Raw genomic sequence first — 24,259 nt, forward strand, 5'->3', positions numbered from 1 at the left:
ACGCTGCAGCTCGCCATGTGGCTTCCTTCCCCTGCCCAGCGCTGGTGTGCAGTGCTGGCCTGGGGACGAGGGTCCAGGAGGAGGAAGAGGAGGAGGGTATGGGGAGCAGTCCAGTCTGAGTCGGGGAACAGCATCACCTGGGAGGGTGCAGGAGCCGGGGCACAGCCCTGCACCCTGCTGCCTCCGTGTCACCCCAGCCCGGGGGACTTGGGCGACTGTAGGGTGGGTACCAGGTGCCCCTTGCATGAGCTCCATCTGCCAGCTTGGGGCCGTCCTGCGGGCGCCCGTGGTCCCATCCAGCGTGGGGGGCCGCACGCTGCTGGAGCAGAGCAGGAGATGAGCCCCGTGACTTCCTGGGGGCTGCAGTCCCCGGGGGAGGAGAGCCGGGCACAGAGAGCCGTTAAGCGGCAGAGTGCCATTGCCACCCGGCCAGGACTTCGCCAGTGACCCCCCGTTTCTGTCTGGATGGCGACCCTTTTAAAGAGCAGCAGCGGAACGGATCTCCACCGAGGTCCGTTCCCTGGAGTTTCTTTGTTCGCAGCGCCGAGACTTTCATGGCAGGGGGAGGAAGAGCCGCTTTGAAAAGCCCGTTGGCTCTTGCCAGCCCTAACTCTCTTTTCTTTTCTGCTTCCAGAGCTGCGTGTTGTGTCCCAGCGCCGCAGAATATGTCTTTGCACTGAGATCGGACTCAAGTCCTCTGCCGCCGGCGCCGGAGGAGCCGCCCCGTTGATGAGCGTTCCCGCCTGAGCGTTCCCCGGCGCCTGGCGGGCTGGTGCTACCAGAAGGGCTTTGGGGGCCTTTCGCTTCGGCGTTGGGGGTGGGTTTTTGGGGGGATTTTTTTTTTGGTTTTGTTTTTTTTTTTTTTTTTTTTTTTAATTATTATTATTTTTTTTTTTGCTTTAATTTTGGGTTTGGTTTTGTTGTCGTGCTCCGGGCACCATGTCAAATCCGGGCTCCCATCAAGACACTGGGAACAAGCCAGAGACGGAAAAAAATAACCAAGATGACTCTCAACCCCCCGTCAACTCCGAGAGGAGGAACAAAAGTGGAATAATAAGTGAACCTTTGAACAAAAGTCTTAAGAAGTCCCGTCCACTCTCCCACTATTCCACCTTTGGTAGCAGCAGCTCGGTAAGCGAACATTCAGAGAAAGGCAACCCCTTAGCTAATGGCAACGAAGCGACTGTGGATAAAAGTCACTCTACCTCAAAGCACAAAAACATCTCTAGTATGCTGAGCAAATTAGACCGGGTGTCGGAGATCTCCTCAGAAGGACAGACCGCCCTACAACAGTTTGCTCAGTCGACAGAAATGCTCAAAAGGGTGGTACAGGAGCATCTTCCTCTAGCAAGCGACCACGGGACTGGTCTCTCTGACATGGAGGCAGTCTCAGCTGCAGAGACAATGAACGGCCCCTCTGATTTTCCTTACCTGGGGGCTTTTCCCATCAACCCAGGCCTTTTCATTATGACCCCTGCCGGCGTGTTTCTGGCAGAGAGCGCGCTCCATATGGCCGGCTTGGCAGAGTATCCCATGCAGAATGAGTTGGCATCTGCCATCAATTCGGGGAAAAAGAAACGGAAAAGATGCGGCATGTGCCCGCCCTGCCGAAGACGGATAAACTGCGAGCAGTGCAGCAGTTGTAGGAATCGCAAAACTGGCCACCAGATTTGCAAATTCCGAAAATGTGAAGAACTCAAAAGAAGCCTTCTGCAGCACTGGAGGTAACCGGCCCCTCTCAGGCACCCTAACCCCTCCTCGGGCTGCGCTCCTGGGTTCGGATCTTGCCCTAGATAATAAAACACCTGGTACTTCTTACTTTTTTATTTTTCCCTTTTCCATTAACAGTTCTCACCGTGAGATGTGTGCTCTGCCCGGTGCCCCCCGGTCCCTGCCCTCCCTTACGTCCTGGGGTTGATTGGTGTGGGGAGGAGGGCTGGGGTCTCTCCCCGGGGTCCCCAGGTGCGCTGGGCTTCGCTCTCCCCTTGGCAGGCATGGGCAGCAGCGGGTCTCCGCTCGAGTTTCAGTGCCGGCATCCCTTGTCCTGGGGGAACTGCAGCTCCCCGAGACAGGGAACAGCTTCTGACCCAGCGATCGGGTCAGAGGATGGGGAGACAGGAGGTGGCTTTTCAGAGCAGAGCTTGAAGGTGGTCGGTGGTGGTGAAACCCGCGGTGCAGCCCCTTAGCTCACCCTTCGCTCCCAGCGGGAGCAAGGCGGTTCCTGGTTTTGAGTGGGAAGCGGCTGCAGCGTGTGCCAGGCTGTGCCAGGTCTCCCTGGGCCAGCATCCATCCGGGGCGGTCAGAAAGAAACCATAAGGCACCAGCTGGATTTCCCGGCGCACCCACTTCGGCGGGTGTCCCTACAGGTGGTAGGAGTGCCCCAGCTCCTGCCACACCTGCTGAGCGCGGAGATGCCCAGTTTCCCCCCGACATGAGGCTTTGGGGAGGTACTGGAGCTGTCACCACCTGTGACCCATGGGGACCACATCCTCCTGTGGGTGTTGCCCTTGGCCTCGGAGGAGAGCTGCTGCAAGCTGCCGCGGGGTCGGGGTGCCACCTCGCCAAATCCGCCAGGGAGGTGCGATAATTGCATGGGGAGCGCAGGAAAAGTCTGGTGACTCGGGTCGTCGTGTGGGTCTGAAATTCAGCCGGGGCTCTGGGCAGCTGCCGGTGGCATGATGTGGTGCGTGGGTGAGGGCCGGGTGCCCGCGGCGCCGGGACGCGGTACAGGGATGGCGCGTGGGCACGCAGCTCTGGCAGAGCCTGCCTCTTGCTGCATGTCCATGGCCAAGACCCCTGTGCTGGGTCCTCCACGTGTTGTGCTTAAACTGGGTTTGATTCTTCCGGGAGCTGATCCCGCCGTCAGCTGTGCCGGCGTGCTTTTTCCTGCCGGTGAGCGTGTCTCCAGTGCCGGCAAAGGCTGAAAAAGTCACCCGGGCATCAACTGGATCGCACATCCTGGCACGAGGGTGTTGCCCGTCCTCTTGTCATCCCAAAGAGACAAACCACCGTTTTCGTAGCCACGTTCTCCATTTTTCAATTAGCATCAGCTCTGAATGAATAGTGAAGGGGAAAAAAAAAAAAAATCTGTTTGGGCGGTGGGGATGAGGAGAGGGGGACTGTGTCTTTCAAAAACCGCTGTATTGCTAAATTATATTCTTGTTCTAATTTGCTGAGTCAGTGATCTGGAAAAAGGGAGAAAGGGAAAAAAAAAAAAAAAAGTTCGTCTCTTCCGAAGAGTCCTAAAGCGGGTCAATAGACTCGGAGCTCGCAGCAGCTGGAGGAGCCGCTCCCTTCTCCTGGCGCTGAGCCGGGTCCAGGGATGATAAATGGCACCAGGAGCCCATGAAACAGTCACCCCTTGATTGGTTTCCCCATCCTGCAACTGGCTGAGAAATTTGAGCCACTGAAATATGGCTCTTCATGTGATAGAGTTGGGCTTCACCAAGGCTGGATCCCTGCCCCTCCTGGGTGTCACCATAGGTGTGCTGAGGCTGAGGAGAGATGTTTTGTTGGTGGAGATGGATGCATGGGTAGATGTGGGTTGCTCCAGGGCATCACCATTCCCATTTTGGAGCAGATCCTCTGTTCTGTCATGATAACCACTTGTGTAATGTGTTGACCTTGGTAGGGTTGAATGAGATTGTGGCTGTATGTGGCTGGGACAGGGACGCTGGGACTCTGGCTGATGTCCCAAGGTCACTTGGGTCACTAACTGGGTCGTTAAACCTCGCCTCACGTCGACCAGCCTTGGTAGTGCGTTGTGTTGGGCCAACCCTGGAGCAACCACCAGCACCTGCCTTCTGGTGGGGACCTGTCTGGAGGTGGTGGTGGCCAGAACGCAGAGCTGCTGCCAGCTCGGCAGCTCCATGGACTGCTGGTCCTGGTGGGGTGTCATCACACCGTAGTGCCGATGCCGGCGCAGGAGGGGCACGTTCAGTGGCCTTTCATATGGGGCTGAAAAGTTCATAGGACTTTGTGAAGCATCGTCCCCCTCTGCAGGGACCTGTGCCACTGCCTGGGAGAAGAGAGGTGGTGGTGACTCTGGTCTGCCAGCCCTGTGCGTCCAGAGGAGTGTCCTCGGAGAGCCTGGACAGGGGCTGCAGCCGTGATTAAATGTTGATCTAAAGTCAAGCAGTAAAAAGAAAAAGGAATTAAACCTTTATGGCAGCATAAAAAAACAGGCCAGACCCCTCCACCACTCTTAAGCTTTATCTGCACATCTACAGAGCCCAAATAAATGGTCACCACTGGTGTCCTGCTGCGGTGGTGGCCGGCTGAGGCTCTAAGGCTGCCGAGGCAGGTCGGACGCTCGGAGCAGGCAGCAGCACGTCTCTGCACCAACCAGGCTCCTCCGGGCTCTGCCAGCCCCAGCAACCCCAGGTAATGCCCGAGGGCCGGTGGCCAGCCCGGGACAGGTCACCCTGGGCTTGGCTCCAGACCTGTGTGTCACATGAAGGCCATGGATAGTGGGGATTTGACTCGTTAGAGCTGTCCTACACCTGGAGAAGACTTGGCCAGGTGCCTTGGTGCCCCAGATAACGGTGGTGTGAGCGTCGCTGCCGCCCTCACCTGAGTCTCACAGAGGGAGACTTTTCACCAGCGCCTGCCATGACAGGACAAGGGGCAACGGTTTTAGATGAAACATCAGGAAGAAATGTTTTATGATGAGGGTGGTGAGGCACTGGGACAGGTTGCCTAGAGCAGTTGTGGATGCCCCTTCTTTGGAAGAGTTGAAGGTCAGGTTGGATGAGGCTTTGAGCAACCTGATCGAGTGAAAGATGTCCCTGCCCATGGCAGGAGGTTGGACTGGATGGTTTGTGAAGGTCTCTTCCAACTTCTCTTCTTCTGTGATTGTGGGGACGAGTGGGGATCTATCCTGGGCATCCACATTAGAGCTGGTTGTCTGTCTTCCTTTAAAAACAGAGAGGCAGAGATGTTTTAAGGTGACCTGTGTCAGACATCTCCTTCCAGAGCCGTTAGGAGCCCCCTCTCCCCTCGTTCCTCGCTCCTGGGATGATGTATCTGAGTAGGTGGCCCTTGCTGGCGAGTCCGTCGCACTCAGCCGTGCTGATTCTGCGTCCCACGCCTTGGGTGGGATGCAGCGTGGGTGCCGTGCCGTGCCACAGCATCACGGGCCAGAGGCACTTGCGTCTTCCCCAGATGTCCGAGTACAAATCGCAGAGATCGTTAGGGATGGGGAAATTCCAGCAGCTCTCTGCTCGTTGACCACCCCAGATCAGTTTGCCCTGAGGACTGGACATGGGCTGGGAGCAGGAGGAAGTGTGATCCCTCAGCAGCCCAGCTGGGCACCACCATCTCCTGCACATCCTCCCCTTGCCCAAGCCCCGTGCCTGGGTCGTGGTGCCCATGGAGGTGAGCACGTTGGGGTCTGTCCCGCAGGGGTGGGGGGAGACGCTGCCCTGGTTACTCATTGAGGCTTGGTGGGTGTCTTGATGCAGGAGAAGGACCCGATGAGAACCGACTGGCTCCTGCGTGGGGTTAGGGACCTAAATGTGGCATGGTTTTGGCTCTTGGCACAACATGTGGGGTTCTCTGACCCTGGACGCAGGCTGAATGCCGAGAGCTGGGGCTGGCTGTGCCCCCGCACTGCCCCATGGCAGCCAAGCCTGCTGCCCCGTGCCCGTCACCACAGCCTGTGGCTTGTTTCCCATTGGTGTCCCTTGCTTGCCACGTCCTCTGGGTGATGGCGTGGCCCTATCTGCTGGCTAGCATGGCTTGGCCTTGCCTGGGGGCTGTTGGTGTTGAGAGGCATTGTGGTCCTTGCATGCTCCACCCGTGGTCTCGTGAACGTCGTGCAGGCTTCCCACCCCATCCAGCTGGGGAACATGCCAAGTCCTCCTACCCGAGGACCGCAGAGCCGTAGGGGCACTGCCCCCGCACTGCCTTTCCCGGAGGTGGCTTCAACATGACCTCCTTCCACATCAGGGGCTTTGTGGCGAGTGGGATTGACCCTGGTGGGACTCATCCCTCTTCCCCTGCAGGATGCTGGGAGGTCTCTGGCGGTGTCCGGGGCTGCTCTGCTGGGGACAGGGGTGTGCATCGTGGCTGGGTGGCCGGGGGGTGATGTCCTCCGTGTCCCGAGCGGCTCCTGGGTCTAGTAGCTCCAAGCCCAGCCAGCTTGCTCCCTGCCTCAGTTTCCCCCCAAAATGCCCTCCCAGTCCCATCCGTTGTGTCCATCTGTCCGTCGGTCTGCGGCAGGGGCTGGCAGCGAGGGGGCTGCGGGGCCGGGCCCCTGCCCGCCGCGGCCCGGCCATTGTGCTCGCTGTGGCCGAGGGGAAGTCGGGGCCGCGCCATTGTGCCGGGGCCGCGGGAACAATGGCCGAGCTGCTGTGCCGGTGCCGTGCCGGGGAGTGGGGGGGGGGGACCGGAGGTGGGGGGACCCCTGTCTCCCTCTGGCCAGCATCCCGGCGTCCGCCGGTGGGCTGGAAAGCTCGGGCCGTGCGGCTGTGCCCGGGGGGTGCTGAGCCCGGGCTGGATCCGTCCCGAAGCCGGTGACCGGGATGGCAGGACAGGGATGGGGTTGGGGGGGGAGGTGGGTGCACGACGCTGGTGCCGAGCGGCTGTGCCGGCCCCGACCTAACGCCTTGTCCCTTCTTCTTCTGTCCCCCCTCCCTGTCTCTCTTCCTTTCCAGAAGGTGATGCTTCCTACAGGAGCCGCGTTCAGATGGTTCCAGTAGGAACGGGAATCCCAAAGCTCTGTCATCCAAGTGCAATGTCACTGCTTGCTTGTGTTGTCTCAGGCAAGGGATTTTTGGCTGAAATGAATGGATGCACCTGTGTCTCTTTAGAACCAAAAATATTTTCTCGCAAATCTCATTCCTGTTTTTATAATTTTTTTTTTCTTTTTTTTTTCTTTTTTTTTGCGTTCGTTTTAACATCTTCGAGTCCTAGTCAGACATTTAACTGCTTTTCAAATAAAAAATAATTAAAAGAAAAAAACAATGGATCTGTAAAGTACCAAGACTTAATAGACAGAGTATGGACAATCAGTTTCTTTCTGTGTTTTGGTGTTGATGTTGTTTATGTGTGAAAGATGCAGTACTTGTGTAGGGAATGTAAATTTACAGTAACCTTTTAAAATCTAGTTACTAATAAGCACTACTGTAATTTAGCACAGTTGTTTAATTGCACCCTCATTTATACTTTTTATTTGATTCTTTCCCATCATACAATAGAGTGGATAGTTTCTAGAATGCCTCAACTTCATGTTTATAAATGAGAATATGTTTAAAGCGATGTAGTATCCCTTTTCCTAGCCATTCACCTTTGTAAGTTGAACCCGCAAGAGGTTGGGAATAAAAGGTGGAAGAAAACAATTGCTACACAACTGGCGGTCTTTGAAAAAGGAAAAAAAGAATTAAAAAAAAAAAAAAAAAAGAAAAAAAAAAGGTCATTGTTAGTTTATTAATATAGAACAAGAAACACTGCGTACAGAAAAACACCTCCTAATTGCAACGGTTTACTCCTAGAAGTAATTTTTGTAAACTTACTGAAGTTAAAATCGAAATAAAAATGATATTGCAGGACCTGTGCTGAAGCAGTTACGAAAAGTGACATTTCTCTTCTGTTCAAATCCCCGTCTCTCCAGCGCTCTCTCCATCATTAAATTGAAATGCTGTTTGTAATGTTTTAGCGAGCCAGGCTGTTTTTGTGAATAAAATGAATGCATGTTTTGTGTCATGATTTACAGCTTTGTTATTTCTCTCCCACCCCTCTTTCCCACCGTCCCCGCCCTGCCTCCGCCTGCCCGCGTGCCCCGTCCCCACCGCTGCCGGGCACGGTCCCGCCGGCCGCCGGGCACCTCGCCGCCAACGATGCCCAGGTGGGACGGTGCGATGAGCCAGGCTGGAGCCACCGCGGTGGCTAAATCCGCCCGGTTAATCCGGGCGGTGGCTGGGCTAAGCCAGCCCCGGCAATTCCCGGGGATATTTCCCAGCTTGACCTGCCTGGAGTTTTACCAGGTAGTGCGACGCCGTTTGTTTTGGTACAAGGGCATCATTGATGTGCCACGGAGAGCCGCGGTGAGGCTCCTTTGGTGGGGACAAGTCCCAAACGAGCTGCCGAAGGTGAGTGGGAGCGGGAGGCTGAGCGCCTGGTGCTGCCCATGGATGGTTTCCGGGCTGGCCTCATGCTGGCACCGGGTCCGTGGGAGCCGTCCGGGCTGGAGGGGGTGTTGGATGGGCTCGGCTGTGGGCGAGCTGGCGGGGTCGCTGCTGGCGCTTGGGGTGCCACAGTCAGCGTCACGCCGGGCAGGTGGGCTGCGTGACCCCTGCCAGCCCAGAGAGGGTCTCCTGGGAGGATCATCCCAGCCTGGGGGAAGAGGCAGAGCTGCCTGGACCTGGCAGTGCCGGCTCGGCCCCGCTGGGAGGAGGTAGCCAGAGCCTTTGTCCCTGGCTCCAGCCAGCGTTCGGGCCAGCATCTGTTGACCAGATGTGCGCCCGGAGGAGGGGTGGGGGATGACGTAGCGTGGGCTCCGTCCCTCCTGGGCAGCGACCTGCTGGGACGGGGCAGCAAGCGCTCTGAGGATCCCTGGGGAAAACCACCCGGAACGCCATCTCCAACAGGCCTCCGCCCACGCACCTCCCACGGGGTTTGGAGCCCGGCCCCGGGCACCCGGGTCACGCTGGCAGCTGAGCCCGGAGGTGCCTGCAGGGACAACTGGGGCTCACGGCGATGGCAATGGAGCTGGGCCAGCGTGGCGAGGGACAAAGCTCAAGGCCACAGACAGACTCTGCTGGCACCTCAGAAGGTCTGTGGCATGGGGGCATGGCCAGCCCGTGCACCGACCAGCGTGGCACTGGCTGCGGGGAGCTGGTTCCCAGTTCAAGCTGCTCGGGCAACAGCCGAAATCACTTAGCTGGAATGTGGCGGGGGGGGTGTTATGGGAAAAAGGAGTCTGGCTGGTTTTTTACGACTGTGGCTAACGGCTGGGGCTGTGTGAGTGCGCAGTCTGGGCACCTGGAGGGGGGAGCCAGTCCCTACCCCGTGCTGGGAGAGCATCCTGGGCACTGGCACGCAGAGCCTGTGCCCGGGGCTCTCCAGTCCCGACCCCCTGGCTGGGCAGCGGGGTAGGGTGCTGCTTCGTCCCACCAGCAGCTGTGGCTGGGGATGGCAGGGGCTGCCCCGTGGGGCCGTTCCCCCTGTTCTGTCCATGTCACCCACGAAGGTGCTGTGCATGGTGCTGTGTGTGCAGCAGCGGGGCGCTGCGTATGCGGCAAACCCCGCTGTGCCATGCTGCCTCTCCGCTGCCTGCTCTCCCCAGGCACAGCCGTGTGCCCAACTCTGCTCTTACCCCTGGGAAGCCACCAGGCATGTGCCCGCATTGCAGCCATGGGCATGGTGCATCGTGGCAGCCCAAATGCTCCAAGGAGCTCCTCGGTGGGGGGGAACGTGGGGCAACCCCCAGCCCCTGTGGGCAGGGAGCATGGAGGAGGATGGCACAGCCACTGTGCCCTGCCAGAGCCCCTGCCCTCGCTGCCACACTGAGCCCAGCGCTGCCAGTGCCCGCATGCTCCTCCAGCCGGGGCATTGGCAGGGACCGCGGGTACTGGCAGGAACCGCTGGTGTTAGCAGGGAGGTGGGCACTGGCAGGGGAGGGGAGTGATAGTGGGGTACGGGGTGCATGCAGGCAGGACATGGGCATCAGCAGGGGATGAGGAGAACGGGGGCTTCGCCACAAGGAAAATTGTTTTGGGAGACAGGAAGGAGCCAGAGAGAGGATGGGATCCCAACCCTGCCTGCGCATGGGATGGGGTGGCGAGGGGGTGGGAGATGGGGTGCTGGGACTGTGAGGTGGCCCCTCCACCCCTCTTCTAGCTCACCCCCATGCTGGGCTGCATCGTGTGCGTGCGGGAGGACGGCCCTGCACTCACCATCCCCCGAGGGTGAGCTGCATCCTCCCCACCGTGCTCAGCCCAGCCCTGGTGCCACGGTCAGGCACAGCCCCTGTGCCCAGCTGTCCCCGCTGCTGCTGGTGGGGAAGGGGCACCCAGGGCTGCTGTCCCCAGGGCTGGGTGCCGGGGCGGCCACTGGCAGCTGGGTGCCATGGGGAGCACTGGGGAGCACGGGATGATGATAAAGAGCTCCGCACGGCACTGCGGGAGCACCTTGGGTGCTACCACAAGGACTGGCCTGGGGTCGCTCTTAATTAACATCCTCATTACACGGAGTTAGCAGAAGGGCAACAAAACCTGCCCCTGGCCCTAGGGCACGCTGCCACAGAGGGCACAGCCGTGTCCAAATCCCCATTTGGCCTTGGTGGTTCTGTGTGGGAAGGTGCCAGCAAGCGATGCCAGGAGAGGACCGACCCTGGTGCGGGGCTGGTGCAGCGGCACAGCGGTGATGCCAGCAGTGGTTTGCATGGTGGAGCTGGCCTGGCTTGGAGAGCCCGGGGTGAGTTGTGGCAGAGCCGGCAGCAGGAGCTGCAATCGCTGCGCTGGTGCCAGAGACACATCCATCCTGCCATAGGGGCACCCCAGCACCTTGCGGGGTGCCAGGCTTGGCTGCCGGGTGTCACCCATCCCTCTCCGCAGTGGGACGCACCACTTCCCCAGCGTTGGGTCGCAGCCCGGTGTGGTGGGTTGGCAGCCACCTCGTCCCGCCATCCCCCGGGCTGCAATTAGCAGCCTGACCCCGGGCTGACCCACCGCCCCGGCGCGGGGATGGGGCAGGATGCAGGAAGCGCCGAACAAAATGTGCTTCAGCTGAGCCGGATGGCGGGCTCGCCGCGAGCGCCGCCGGCCAGGCGTGACCTCCCGGCTGGCAGCCTGCTCCCGCTGCCGGGGCCGGCCACGCTCCTCGCGGGGGCTCGGAGCTGCGGGGAGGGGGCTGGTGGGACAACGAGGGGCTGGGGTCTTGGTGAAGGGGGCTGTGAGATGCTTGGTGGTGGGATGGGAATGGCCACGGGCATCGAGTCCTGGCTGCTGTTAGGTGACCCAGTGGTTCACCTCAAGGACAAGAGGGTGGTAGTGGGTTGGGGTGGTGGGATCTGCTCAGGCTTGTCTGGGGGGCTGTGGGGCCAAGGCAGGGTCTGGCCAGCCCCCACGCTAGGCGTCAGAGACATGTAGCGTCTCCTGCAAGGCTGGGCCATCTGTGGATGCTCTCCAGCATGTCCTCATGCTGAGCTGATACTGGCTTGATTGGGGTTTTGGCAGCCCCACCGCAGCTGGACACGCCGGACGCAGGTCTGCCGGGGGCACCTGTCTCTCACCAGGCATGGGCAGCCGTGGGGGTCACTCACCACTACGCGGCTGACTTTGCTCAGACTGTCTGATCATCAAGGCTGGAGCCTGGGGCTGCTGGGCCAGCTCGGTTGGGAGCATTAACGTAAATAAACCTCCCAGAACTCATCTCCCCGCAGCTGGCCAGGTGTCACACACCTCCCAGCAGCTTGCCGGCCCGATTTTCAGCCCTGGCTGAAGTTCTTCTGAACAGTTGCACAGTTTTCAAATTCAGGCTAAGGATCCCTCCTCTCCGTGGCTTCTGCACTGGGAATGAGCGCTGCGTTGGCTTCTTGCCCCAGAAACTGCCCGTGCCGAGGTGTGGGACGGGGGGGCAGGAGGGTCCCACCAGGACTCTGGGATGCTGTGGTCATCACTGTCTCCGTACCAGAGCAAGCCTGAAAAGGGCTTTTCCCAGGGAAGAGGAATCATGGGAGATCCTTTATCACCCAAAGACTTGACTTTGACTTGTCCAGCCCTGGGACTTGCCGACTTCCTGACCTACTACCACACACTGAGATGTCCCCTTGCTTGGACATCACGGGGCCTGTCCTGAGCCGGGGCAGGAGGATGTTTACCCGACAGCATCCTTGGAAAGGATCCTGCAGGTGGGAGCTGACACCCATTCCCGCATCCCGCCAGCCCAGCTTGGGATGAGCTGGGTGCCCAGCAAGGCGAAGCCGCGGCTGCAGCTGGCCGAGCACCCTGACTGGCCGCCCCGCTGCGGCGCTGCGGGAGGCTGGGCATCGTGCTGCAGCCATCACTACGTGGTTTCTGTAGCCGGGGCTACACAGAAACCGCCCGAGGTCCTCCTGCCTGGGGGACCAGTGTGCCACCGGACCCAGCACCCTGCTGGCAGCTCGGTGGTGCTGCCTCCATGGAGGAAGCCGTCTTGGTCTGGGGTCTCAGCTCCCACCCCTGCACCCCATGGAGTGAATGACTGCTTGGGGTGTGCTGGTTTTGCTCGCTCGAAGGAGGACACCTCTTGCATCCCCAGCTCCTTCAGCCCCAGCAGAGCACCCTAACCTCCAGCACACACAGCTGTGGGCAACAAGGACCGTCTAGCCTGGTTGATCTGTGATGTCCTTCTTTTTAGTCAAGAACAGTGCCTGATTATTCCTGATGAGCACACAGGTACTCCCCGATCCAAGCCGTGCCGCAGCCACTCTGCTCGTCCAGCTGGCGTGTGCTGGCTGCAAAGCCCACGCCAAGACGTGGTGGCTCCCGCTTAATCGGCGCCTCGCTGCGGTGCCAAGGCTGGTTTCAGCACTGCGTCAAGATGTTTTAAGGCCAGAGCAGTCAGGATTTGTGAGAAATAGGTCGGCCTGTGACAGCAGAAGGAGGCTACTCAGTGCAAGAGGCTGTGTTATCGGGCAGGGGAGGGAGCGGCTGGCGCGGCATTAGCCGTCAGCCCTTGGGTGACGATGGGTGAATGACAGCAGCTGAGCAGGGGCTTAGCAGAGGCGACAGGTACCAGTCCAGGCTGGAAGGGTTTGCAGCTTGGAACCTGCCTCCTTCTTGGCCAGATGTTGTGGCCGACAGCCCTTGTGAAGCATCAGTCTGGGGTGTTACATCTTCCCCCACCAAAATGCTACACGTGGACGTAGTCCTCATGAAGGTGTCCAGCTGGTACCATGGGGAGCGGGAACACGAGACCAGGCTGCCCTGTCCTTGCCCCTCCAGCCAGCCCTGCAGCTCCCCTTGTGCCTCTGATCCAGGGCATGGAGGATGCCCATGGGGCAGGAAGGATGCCCTGCCCTTTCCTGCTTTGCCTTTCAGACACTTGGGTTGTCTTCTCCTGCAGCTGACCTGGCTGGACGCCATGTCCCAAGCCTTTGAGACCCTCGGGCTGGCTTCTCCTGCAGCTGGGCTGGCTGTCTCACCCTGTCCTGGCATGCCCTAAGCCTGTCCCATCGCACACCCACCTCTCCTTGAGCCCAAGCAAGGCTGAGGTAGGCCTACCAGGGGTGGAGGAGCTGCTGGCCTGTGTATTGTGGGTGAACCCATGAGCCAACGAGTGCATGGAGCAGGTTATACTAAACCCAGGAAGGGTACAAGAACAGGGCAAGCATGGATGAAACCTCCCAGATTATGAAGTTCCTTTTCCTCGATGTGCCAACTGGCCCCTCCTGGCTGAAAGGGAACGGTGGCCAGGGTGTTTCACAAAGCCACCTCTGCCACGAGGGTTCTTCATGGACAAGAACAAGACCGCAGGACGATCTCCCCCTCTCTTACCTGCACGTGCCGTAACATGGCACCATTTCGCCCAGGGCGACTCTGGGTTTCTGCATCTCCTTGCCTGCCCTTGCCGTTGAGGGGACACCCTCCTGTCGTGGGGACATGGGTGCGGGCAGGCGGGCGATGCCAGTGCCCTCTTGCCTTCTGGCCATGCAGGCTGGGACTGCAGCAGTGCAAGTCGGCCAAGCCCACCTCCAGGAGCCGTGGACCGAGGCCTCCATGAGAACATCCCCATCAACTTTTACAGTCATTAATTTCTGCATTTTACTCACTTGCTGGCCCTGTTCTTTTTAAAGCTCCATCTGTTGTAGATAGTGATACCTCCAGCAACAGCACAGCCATGATCCTCCCAGCCTCCGGCAGACTTAATATTCCAGCTTTGGGAGTGGGCCAGCCAGGAGATCAATGCCCATGAAGGTGTTCTTAGGTCCTGCACATCTCTGCTGGATCATGCTGGACCCTGGCAGCGAGCAGGAGTGCTCAGCGCAGCTCAGCACCTCTCAGCTCTCCCCTGTGACCCTCTGGGTGCTCCTGCTTACGTAGTGGTGGCATTGCCAACACTGGCATCCTTCCACCTTGCCGTTGTGGACACAGGTCTCCTAATGCTGGGTGACCTGGGCACCGTCTCAGTGGGAGATGCTCCCCCAGCAAGGCTCCGTGCCCTGCCTGGCTGCCTGAGCAAGAGATGTGCTTCGCCCCGCTGCAAGGGCCAGGCTCGTAAAGCCAGAGGCTTTGCTCCAGGTTTTTCCCAGTGCTTTTAACCTGGAGCTGGTGAAACCAGCCTGGGGCTGAGCCCACTGGTGTGCTCCCCACTCCCTGCAGCGAGGGATGGGGTGCAGGCACTGGGCTTGCACCAAGTCCCGCTCTGCCTGGCCCGGAGGGCTCCCGCTGGCAGTGCGGCTCGCTGCCTGCCGTGAGTCCTGACGTTTCTCCACCGAGACAGCAGCAGGGTGAGGTATAAATTGGCTTTGCTGCAAGTACGTGCATGTGTAATGGAGGCTTCCTGCCCCTCCAGCTCCAGCCCATGATACTCCTGAGCTGACTGGTGGTCCCTGCCATCTCTCCTGGAGCCTGGTTTGGTCGTGGTCCTTTGTGGAAGAAGCAAGAGCGTAACAGGGGTGCTCAGCGTAACAGGGCAGCCCAGGCAGTGCCACTTTTAGAGGCTTGGGGTAGAGTGAGCTGGGGGAAGGGGCCAGCGCGGGACAAGACATGAGGGGATGGGGACTGCACAGGGAAAGGGAAAACATTCGTCCTTCAGGCAGCGAGACGAGAGAAAAGGGCACGAGAAGAGGCAGGAGATGGAGGTGGGAAAGGGACACAGCAGGGATGGGAGTCCTTGGGAAAACATGATTCTGATGGGTGCGGGGCATGGCAGATGTCTTGGTGTCTCCACGTCTTACCTGTTCCCACCATGAGATGGGTCATTAGGGACCCAGGATACCACAATTAAGCCCCAGCCTGCGAGAGGGGCAGCAAGACCGAGCTGGGTCCTCCAGGGCGAGCAACGTGGTGCTGAGGGCTGAGGGATGCCATGGGGGTCTCAGGGGCTGAGGGATGCCATGGGGGTCTCGGCTGACGGGCGCTGACCTGCTCGCACCCTGGGGAGGGTCTGCAACCTGAGTCAGCTCTCTGGCACAGCACAGAGCTGCCGACTCCGTCCTCCCACCTCCATTTTCTGACGTCTCCAGACAAAGTGACCGTTTATCCGCTTGGATTTCAAGCTGTGTGCGCAGCCCCGCGCTCACCCCTTCCGCTGGACACGGGGAGGAAGAGGAATGCAACCAGGCAGGTTTGTGCAAACACAGGCGCTGCGTGGTCCCCCTCGGTCTTTAGTCTGGTAAGCAAAATCAGCATCTAATCCAGATCAAACAGGACTTTAGCTCCTGTCAAAGGACTGATCCCCTATTCTGCCCAGGCTGTGGTATTTAAAGGGACACGGCCAGGTTAAGTACAGCTGGAAACAAAGGGTTTGTGAAAATAACCATAATAAAAATAACAACAACAAAGCTGGGAAGGATTAGCGGGAAGAGAGACTGTAATGAAGTATAACTGCCAAAGAAAACTGTGGTTAATGGAGACATCTCCCTGGAGCATTTGAGACCTCAGGTAGTGGAGGAGGAAAGAGATAAGTGAAACCACTCAGAGACCAGCAGCAAAAACAGACCAGGTTGTTCCCAGATCAGGGCAAGATTTCCTCTCCTCTCCTCTCCTCTCCTCTCCTCTCCTCTCCTCTCCTCTCCTCTCCTCTCCTCTCCTCTCCTCTCCTCTCCTCTCCTCTCCTCTCCTCTCCTCTCCTCTCCTCTCCTCTCCTCTCCTCTCCTCTCCTCTCCTCTCCTCTCCTCTCCTCTCCTCTCCTCCTCCTCTCCTCTCCTCTCCTCTCCTCTCCTCTCCTCCTCCTCTCCTCTCCTCTCCCTCTCTCTCCCTCCTCTCCTCTCCTCTCCTCTCCTCTCCTCTCCTCTCCTCTCCTCTCCTCCTCTCCTCTCCTCTCCTCTCCCTCCTCTCCTCTCCTCTCCTCGTCCTCTCCTCTCCTCTCCTCTCCTCTCCTCTCCTCTCCTCTCCCTCTCCTGGTCTCCCTCTCCATCTCCTCATCCTCTTCGCTCCCTCTCCTCTCCCTCCTCTCTCCTCTCCTCTCCGCTCCTCCTCTCCTCTCCTCTCCTCATCCTCTCTCTCCTGCGCCTCTCTCTCTCTCCCTCTCCTCCTCACTCTCCTCTCCTCTCTCTCCTCACTCTGGCCTCTCCTCTCCTCCTCGCTCTCCTCTCCACCCTCCTCTCCTCCTCTCCTCGCCTCCTGATCCCTCTTCCTCTCCTCTCCTCTCTCCCTCTCCTCTCCTCTTCCGCCCTCTTCTCCTCACCTCTCCCTCCTCTCTCTCCTCGTCCTCTCCTCTCCTCTCCTCTCCTCTTCCTCCTGCCTCTCCTCTCCTTCCTCCTCCTCCTCATCCGTCTGCTCCCCTCTCTCCTCTCCTCTCCTCTCCTCTCCGTCTCCTCTCCTCTTCTCTCCTCTCGGGTCCTCTCCTCATCCTCTCCCTCTTCCTCTCCTCTCCTCTCCGCTCCGTCAGCCTCTCCTTCCTCTCTCCTCTCCTCTCCTCTCCTCTCCTCTCCTCTCCTCTCCTCTCCTCCTCTCCTCTCCTCTCCTCCCCCTTCAATGTGTAATTCCATTATTTGATTTCCAGCCTGCAATGGGAGCAGCTCCCAGGCTGCTCCAGGTGCTGGGCAGCGGTGCCATGGACACATCCATCGGGATTGCTGGGATGCCTCCATGGGTTGGCAAAGCCCCACTGTGCCGCAGCCCCCAGATAGGATTTAGCCACCCGACTTCTCCTGACCTTAATAACTGGCACTGACTTAACTGGGAGTCTGGTGGCTAAATCCTGCGTGAGTCTGGAAGTGTAGGAGTCAGTGTCACAAGTAATTTATTCCACGCATCTCGCAGCCTCCTAAACTTGGGGAAGCCAGTTCCTAGCAGAGATCCCAGTGCTGCTGCAGCCCTGGTTGAGCAGATCTACAGCAGCCTCTCTTTATATCCAGTTTTCCTCTTTTCCTCCTTTTCTTCACAGCTGCTGGCTTGCCCAGGTTGGAGAGAAAGCCCTTCTCAGTCCCCTCTCCCAGCCCGGGAGCAGGCATCCATCTAGACCTGGGCAAAGCCCTGGCTGCCAACAGCACCGCGGAGCATCCTTCCAGCCAAGGGCAAGTCCCAGGCCAGCCACCTCCAAAGAGGGGAAAGATGCCCAAAAACCCACAACTGGAATAGGTGCAGCCCCTGCAAGCCAGGTCTGGCTCACACGTGGGTGCTACACATGGGTGCTGCATCCCGGGGACCTCGGTCTTGCTTCATAGATGCCATGAGCCCGATGCAGCTCTTCTGCCTCATCCCAAATCTCTGCTTTTTTTGCATTGAGGTTGGGAGACTGGAGGAAACTCTTCAGCTGGGCTCTGTGGTGCTCAGGCTGCGTAAGTGCAGGGTGGTAATGCCCGTGTGAAGGGAGCTGGGGGCGAGGCGGTCCCCCTCTGCTGGGCACGGCTTGTGGCAGCCTTGCCTGAGCCTTTCCTGGGGCTTCTGGCCCCATTCAGAGCCAAAGTGCTGGGTGCAGGCAGGGACCCCTGGACACAGCCCCCAGGGCAGGGGTGTCCATCCTCGGCTCCTCCGTGCCGCGGCAGCCAGCACCTTGGGGCTGCAGCCCTCCTGTCCTTGGAGCTGACGGATTTATCCCATCCGCATCCCTGGCTCGGCTCTCTGCAGCTGCTGTGCCCTGTCCCTCTTGTTACGGGTGCAGGAACAAACCAAACCCAACGGCCTGGACTGCTCCCAGGGCTACTCCCTCTCCTTCGGCATCTGCTCAGATGGGCTCTGCCAGCAACCTCTGCCGTGCCGCAGGGATGCCGAGGGCCTTGGCTGCTGCGGGAGCGTGGGTGTGGGCAGGTAGCCCTGCGGAGCGGGGTGCAGGCAGCTCCGGAGCTCACCGAGGGGCTGATGGCAGAGGGCTGGGGCTGGAGGGAGGGCTGGTCAGCCAGGGCTGGCCGTGGTGCTGCTGCCTGCAGCGTGGGACGGACCTTTGTGGCTGGAGAGTTCAAGCTGGGTTACAGCCGCTGCCGCAGTCTGAACATCATATTCATATTCCAGTCGCATTTTTCTGGCATCTTTTCCCTTCTTCGGAGGTGGCAGAGCTCCAGGAGGGCAGGGTAAAGAGGGAAACGGACCTGACTCGCCATCTCTCTGCCGCTCCGGCTGTCTCGGAGGAGTTTGCTGGTTGTCCTGAGTCGCGTCTGAGCCGAGCAGAGCCGAGCTGACACCCGGCACAACCTCCGCTGTTGCATCTGCTGCCTCGGAGCCTTTTTGTTCCTCCCACCGAAGAGGAATCGGGTCACAGCCTGTCCCACCTCGGCGAGGCAAGTGCTGCTGGCCCGGGCAGGGGTGGACATGCCTTCGCTGCCCAGCGCGAGACGGCTGCGAGCCCAGCAGCAGCCGCAGGGAGCTGGAGACCTGCCCCGAGGCTTGCCCTCCGAAGCCCTGCTGAAGGGCAGGCGCAGGGCTGGCACGCCGCCTGGCAGAGCCTGCAAGCCCTGCCCTGCTCCTGGGCAGGCACCGGCACAAGGCGCACGGGACAATTTGAGGATATAGCTCAGAAAACGCTGTGGCCGTCTCTCCCGTGGCAAACACGGGCCACGAGCACTCCTGAGATCGCCAGCCTTGTCCTGTTCTTCCTGCAGGGTCCTGTGGGTTTGTTTGGTCCCAGTGAGCCATTGCTTGCCTTCACTGGGGAGCCCCTGCCTCCTTCTCCGCCTGCATGTTGAGCTCTGCTGGGAAATGAAATCCTTCTGACAGCAGAAGGCCCTGGAGGAAGCCATCGACTCTGTGTATGAAGGGCCATCATCACCTCCCAGTGATGCCCCAAGAAGGGAGCCAGGAGGGTACCAGCACGGGTGTTCTGGTGGCTAGGTGTGAAGCAGGTGAGTTAGCTCTAGACTTCGAACTGTCCTGCACGTACAGCTTTCGAACCCGGCACGGAGAGGGTAGGGCAAAAAAAAGGAAGAAATAAGAGAAAACGCAAACATCCCAACTCCATCTGGCAAAGTCCTTGAGCCACACAGCTGGGAGCGTCTCACACCTACTCGCCCCACCTGTGTGCCTTCCCTGGGCATTGGCTGCTGGGCACGGTGGTGCTCGGACCATTGGCAGCCCTGGCACAGCTGGCCCCCTTGGCTGCCCTCTGCTTCGCTGGAGGAGCCCGGTTTTCCAGAGGCTGAGCATATTCCGTGGCATTGGCAGTCTGCAAACTAATCTGCAAACAATCGTTTCCAGAGGCTGATAATTCACCCAAATGTGTGTGCAGCTCCCCGGGAAATGGAGCAGCCCCGTCCGGGCCCAGCACAGCGGTCTCGTTCCTGATTTCAGGAAAGGCAGTGGGAAAGCTTCGTGGTCCTGCTTGATGGGCAAACTGTATTCTCAGAAATGAGTTTTTGCTTAAATTTTGGAGAGAATAAATGTAGTCTGACTCAGCCACAAAGCATGGAAAATTTCGAGCAGCAGTTGATGTGTGGCAAAAAGTGTACTTGGGCGGTGAGAATAAGTGGGGTTGTATTGTTTTGGCTGTTAAATCAAAAACCCAGGGGAAAGAAATCACTTTGGGTCAACCCAAAATGAACTCTTCTAGATATTCTTTCTGAAACAAAAAAGTGTTGCTTGGACAGGAGGAGGCACTCGGTTGTACCCACTGCTATATTGACTGCATTTCTAGACAAATTGCAAATGAAAAGTTGCAAAGTTCTTCTAAAACCACAGAAGTTGAGAAGAAACATTTTACTTATTCCAAGATAAAAGATGCTCCTTGTCCTTTCAAATGCAGCCCAAATTCACAAATAATTATAGTCTCTCTGAAACGAGAGATTTCAGTGGATAGACTATTAGTGTGAACAATTCCAGCCTGGCTGCCTAGGTGGGAAGCCGCGGACGGATCCATGACAGTTATCTGCTCCTCCTACACCATCACCCAGAGGATACAGAGCGCTGAGCAACCTCTCTTTTGTGTGCTGCTACCACCCTTGGTGGGACAGCCGGCAGTGCAGCCATGGTCTCCTGGCCAGGACTGGGGCTTGTGTTGGGTAGTTCGCCCTGATGGTTTTGTCTGTGGATCTGGTTCTGGAGCTGGGAAGTAGTGTCAGGGTCGGTTATCGACTTGCAGCACTGGCTGTGACTCTGGCTGAGGGTGGGGAAGGGCGTAGAACCCTCCCTGGGAATGTGTTAGGGTATGCAGTTCATGGTACCTCTGCTTGTCCCACCTGGAATGTGCATCTCCACCGTGGCACAGGTGCCAGCAGAGACACCCTGTGCCCAGTTCTCCTGCTCCCCGCCGAGGCAGCCTGTGAGCAGGCAGGACCCTGAGCGAGTCACCACCTCAGGAGGCCACAAACGCCCCGTGTCCTTCTGGAGTAGGCTTTCCAGCCTGATTTCTGTGCCTGTTTTGGCAGAGTGTGGTTCTCAGTTCCCTAGGGGCTCTCACCGCGGCAGGATCTGGCCCACTAGGGGGAAGCTCCCGCCCTCCCTCTCTCCATCCTCCTGGCTCAGCTTTGCAGGCTGCAGGGCTGCCTCCCCTCCCCCAGGTGGGATTTGGCCAGGGAGACTCAGTAGTCCTTTCGGACAGCTCTTCTTGCCCTTTGTTAGGCACCGAAGTTGCTCGGGGTGTCCTCCAGGCTGGGGCAGCCCCTTGCACCATCCCCTGCCCTGGGAAGCTCTTGTGGCCACCCTGCCTCGTGCTCCGCTTCCTCGGCACCGCTTACGCAAGCGGCTTTGGAAGCAAGACAAAATTACAGCGGGAAGAAATCATCGCCCGGCTCTGGTGGGAAAAGATATTATCCGGCGTTGCTAGCGAGACCGGCCGTCGGCAGGTAGGGCCCGGAGGAGAGCCGCGTCGCAGGATGATGGCTGATAAGATGCCGGGTCCTGCTCCGATGGCCTCGGGAGAGGGAAGCGCTGCGCTGTGAAGCTATGGAAACGGCCAGGCTGGGCGCGGAGCCGTAATTGGGCCACTCGCATCGCGGCCGCGCGGGCAGGTACGCCCGGCTCTCTCGTGTGCGCGCGCGCGCCGGGAAGAGCGGGGCCGCGGGGCCGGCGATGGAAAAGTTGCTCCGTTGGAAAGCAGCGGCTCTGCCCCCGGCCGTATTCCCCCTCCCCGGCCCCCCGCTCTGCCTTTGAGTCACCTCGGCGGCGTGACGGCTGCATCCGCCCCGCGCGGAGGTCACGCTTAAAAGCATTGGACATGGCTGAGCGCGGAGGTGGGAGAGGCGCTGCGCGAGTCGCGTCGCGTTTGAAGGAGTTGCGGCCAGGGCAAACCTCCCCGACGTGCCCTTCGAAGACGGGGGCTCCAACAGCCTTTCATTATTTGCCAAGAAACGTAAGCCCAGAGGTCCGTGAAATTGTCAGGATGTGTGAAATCAGGCACCGCCGGGCAGCTCTCCTGCACGACCGTTTTAAATATTTAACGCGTTGATTATACAACATTTGGATTGAAACGCCGGTGTGGGCCCAGACCTGGGGCTTGGGGGGTGGGGATTTGGGATTCGGCCACCCTGCCCTGGGCTCCTGGCAGCCGCCGCGGTGCCGGCGGGAGGCGGGGGCGGCGTGGGGGCAGCGGGGAGGCTGTGCGGGAGGCACTCAGGCGGTGAGTCGCTCCTGCTCGGGAGCCTCCGAGTGACAAACGCGCTCAGGAGCAGGAATTCATTCCTGTAAATATGTTTGCATTATTTATTTTAAGCATTTTTATAAATCATAATAGGAGAGACATCTGCTGTTAAAACTGCAAACTGCATTCATGCCTAGGGCAAGGCGGGAAGAGGCTTTTCCCCGGGAAAGCTTGGCAAACTTTGGGGAGCGCCGCGGGTTTGGGGGAAGCACGGGGCGAAAAGGAGGGGGGGGTCGTTTTCCTGGCCCCAGTTTAACACCCAGCCTGCCCGCTCCTTCCCGGGGTCTTTATTTAAGCGCCCACGGTCCTCCCCGCCTCCTCCAGCCCTCTCGCTTTTGACACCTCTTTAAACGAAGCTTCATCATGAGGATGGCATCTCGCTCTCGCTTTCCCGACGGCGAAAGAAGCCGGGACTAAACCACTCCCCTCCTCCGCGGAGATACGCCGGTGCACGTGGATATCGGTGGGTCTCGTGTCCCCTCGGTGCAGCAGAGGGGTCGGAGGGGGGACCGGCACCCCTCGGTGGGCAGCGCTCTCCATCGATGGCACAGCACAAAAAAAACCCTCTCCCCCCCCGACCGGCGGCGTTTTGCAGGTTCCTCCGAGCCCAGCGCTTCTTCTGGAGCCGGTGGTGGCTGGTGCTGGGTGAGGGGAGGAAGCTCTGGGTGACTCTGACTCACCGCTTCGCAAGATTAATTGCTGGCGTTGCAGGAGGTTTATCACTGCCACCCGCCGCTCGCCGCGGCTCACCTCTCGCCGCGGCTGCCGGCTCGCTCTGCCCGCCGCGGTGCTGCCCGGGGAGCCGGTGACAGCAGGAGCCCGCCGGCACCCTCCGGCGCGACGGTGGAGCCGGCGTGTCGTGGTGAGGGGGAGGCGATGGTGAGTGGTCTCCCCTCTGCACACCCTGGAGACAGCCCCATCCGTCAACTCGGGCACCCCAGGGTGCAGGAGGTCTCGGATCTGTTGCTTGGATGCGTCACACCGTCCTCTGCCTTGGGTCCCTGTCCCCTCAAGGCAAGTGTTGTTTCATCCCTGGAGGTGTTCAAGGCCAGGCTGGATGAGACTATGAGCAACCTGGTGTAGTGGAGGGTGTCCCTGCCCATGGCAGGGGGGTTGGAACTGGGTGATCTTTGAGGTCTCTTCCAATCCAAACCGTTCTGTGATTCCATGAGTTGGGCTCTCGCTGCCGCGCTTGGCTCCTTTTTTTGCACCGTGCTCCCTTGCAGCCAGGCCCACCGTGGGAAGTCAGTGGCAGATCTGCTCTCCAGGGCTCATCCAGACTTCCCCTCCATCCTGATGTCCTCAGCCATCCAGTCCCCCAGCACTGACATGCTCAGCAACTGTGATGAACAAAATCTTTTGCATAATCAATAATTAATGTCTGGGGTTTCCAAGCAGCTAATTAATCTCCCGGTGAATCGTGAAAAAAATATTTAGAATAAATGTAAGTGTTTTCAGGCCAGGTGAGCAGAGACTCACGCTCAACCCAGGCTCTTCTGTCAACCCACATCCTTTCTAACCATCCCTGGAGAGCTTCTTGCTCCAAGTGATGCTGTTCATTGCCAGGGAGTGGACAATATTGATCACAAATATTTGCCTAATGAGATCATATCCGCTTTCCAGCATATGCAGTAGGTGACCTCAAAAGGCCTGGTGTCCTTTGGGTGAGCTTGGAAAGAGCTTAATTGTCTAGCTGAGTCTTGCAGCTCCAGAGGTGAGCTTGCACTGGGCTTGTGTGGTGGGGTCAGGTCAGTCCCAGCCATGCTGTCCCGGGTCAGAATGGGAATACTGGAGGCAGGAAACAGATCTTTGCTGAGGCACATCAGAGTATTCAGTCCTAGTGCTCCCACCGAAAAGCTGGGAAATGCAGCATGTCCCATGTTGCCCATGGGAAGGGCAACACTTAGGCAAAGCTGTGAGCGGATTTCTCTGAGTCACTGGTTTCAGATTCAGAGAATATCACAGGTTTCTTCCAGTAAAACACCCCATCCCCAATAAACTCCTACTTGGGAAACCTCCACCAGGTTCACCACAAGCTTCAGCAAGTTGAGCCCTGGTACACCAGCTCTAGGCTAAGGCTTTGATCCGAATTCAGGTGACTTCAGGGGAGGTCGGAAGGTCCTCAAAGCACCCATTTCTCTCTGTGACGTCTGGAGAGCCTGTGTGTCTCTCCCCTGCTGTAGACCTGTGAGGTCTTGTAGATAAATCCCGTGTCAGATATGCAGCCATGGCTCCTTGCCGGTGGCCAAGGACAGGGCTTTGTAGGTCTCTGATCAGGTGTCTGACAAACTTGTACCTGCTCTGTCTCCGTGCTGGGCGTTGCTCAGATCCAGGCTTGCAGCAGTCCATTTCCGTGCGAGCAGGCTGTGAATTTGCTCTCCCCGGCGCTGGCTCCTCAGCTCGTCCCAGAATAGCCAAGTCACTGACTCGTGGCTCATTTTGAATGATTGCCAAGCAGCTGCAGCTGTCCTTGACTTTATCTCTGCTCCAGTGTGGCTTTGCCCAGCTCCACAAGTTCACACTAGGAGACTCCACTCCCCCTTCCCAGAATAGAAGACATCCAGGGCCCAGCGTCAGCAAGTTTAGCAGCTGTGGGAAGTGTTAT

At 58.8% G+C, this 24,259-nt stretch overlaps 1 protein-coding gene across 1 annotated transcript; it reads left to right on the plus strand.

The window, feature by feature from the left end:
* Window positions 1-908: 908 nt before the first annotated feature.
* Window positions 909-7,327, plus strand: CXXC5 (CXXC finger protein 5). Its single transcript, XM_086621655.1, is given in 3 exon segments — window positions 909-1,696; window positions 1,699-1,724; window positions 6,657-7,327. Coding segments are annotated over 3 exon segments (828 nt in total). The 5' UTR covers window positions 909-939; the 3' UTR covers window positions 6,702-7,327.
* Window positions 7,328-24,259: the final 16,932 nt, after the last annotated feature.

Source organism: Tauraco erythrolophus, chromosome 16 (genome assembly GCF_009769465.1).
Source record: "Tauraco erythrolophus isolate bTauEry1 chromosome 16, bTauEry1.pri, whole genome shotgun sequence".
Classification (NCBI taxonomy): Eukaryota; Metazoa; Chordata; class Aves; order Musophagiformes; family Musophagidae; genus Tauraco; species Tauraco erythrolophus.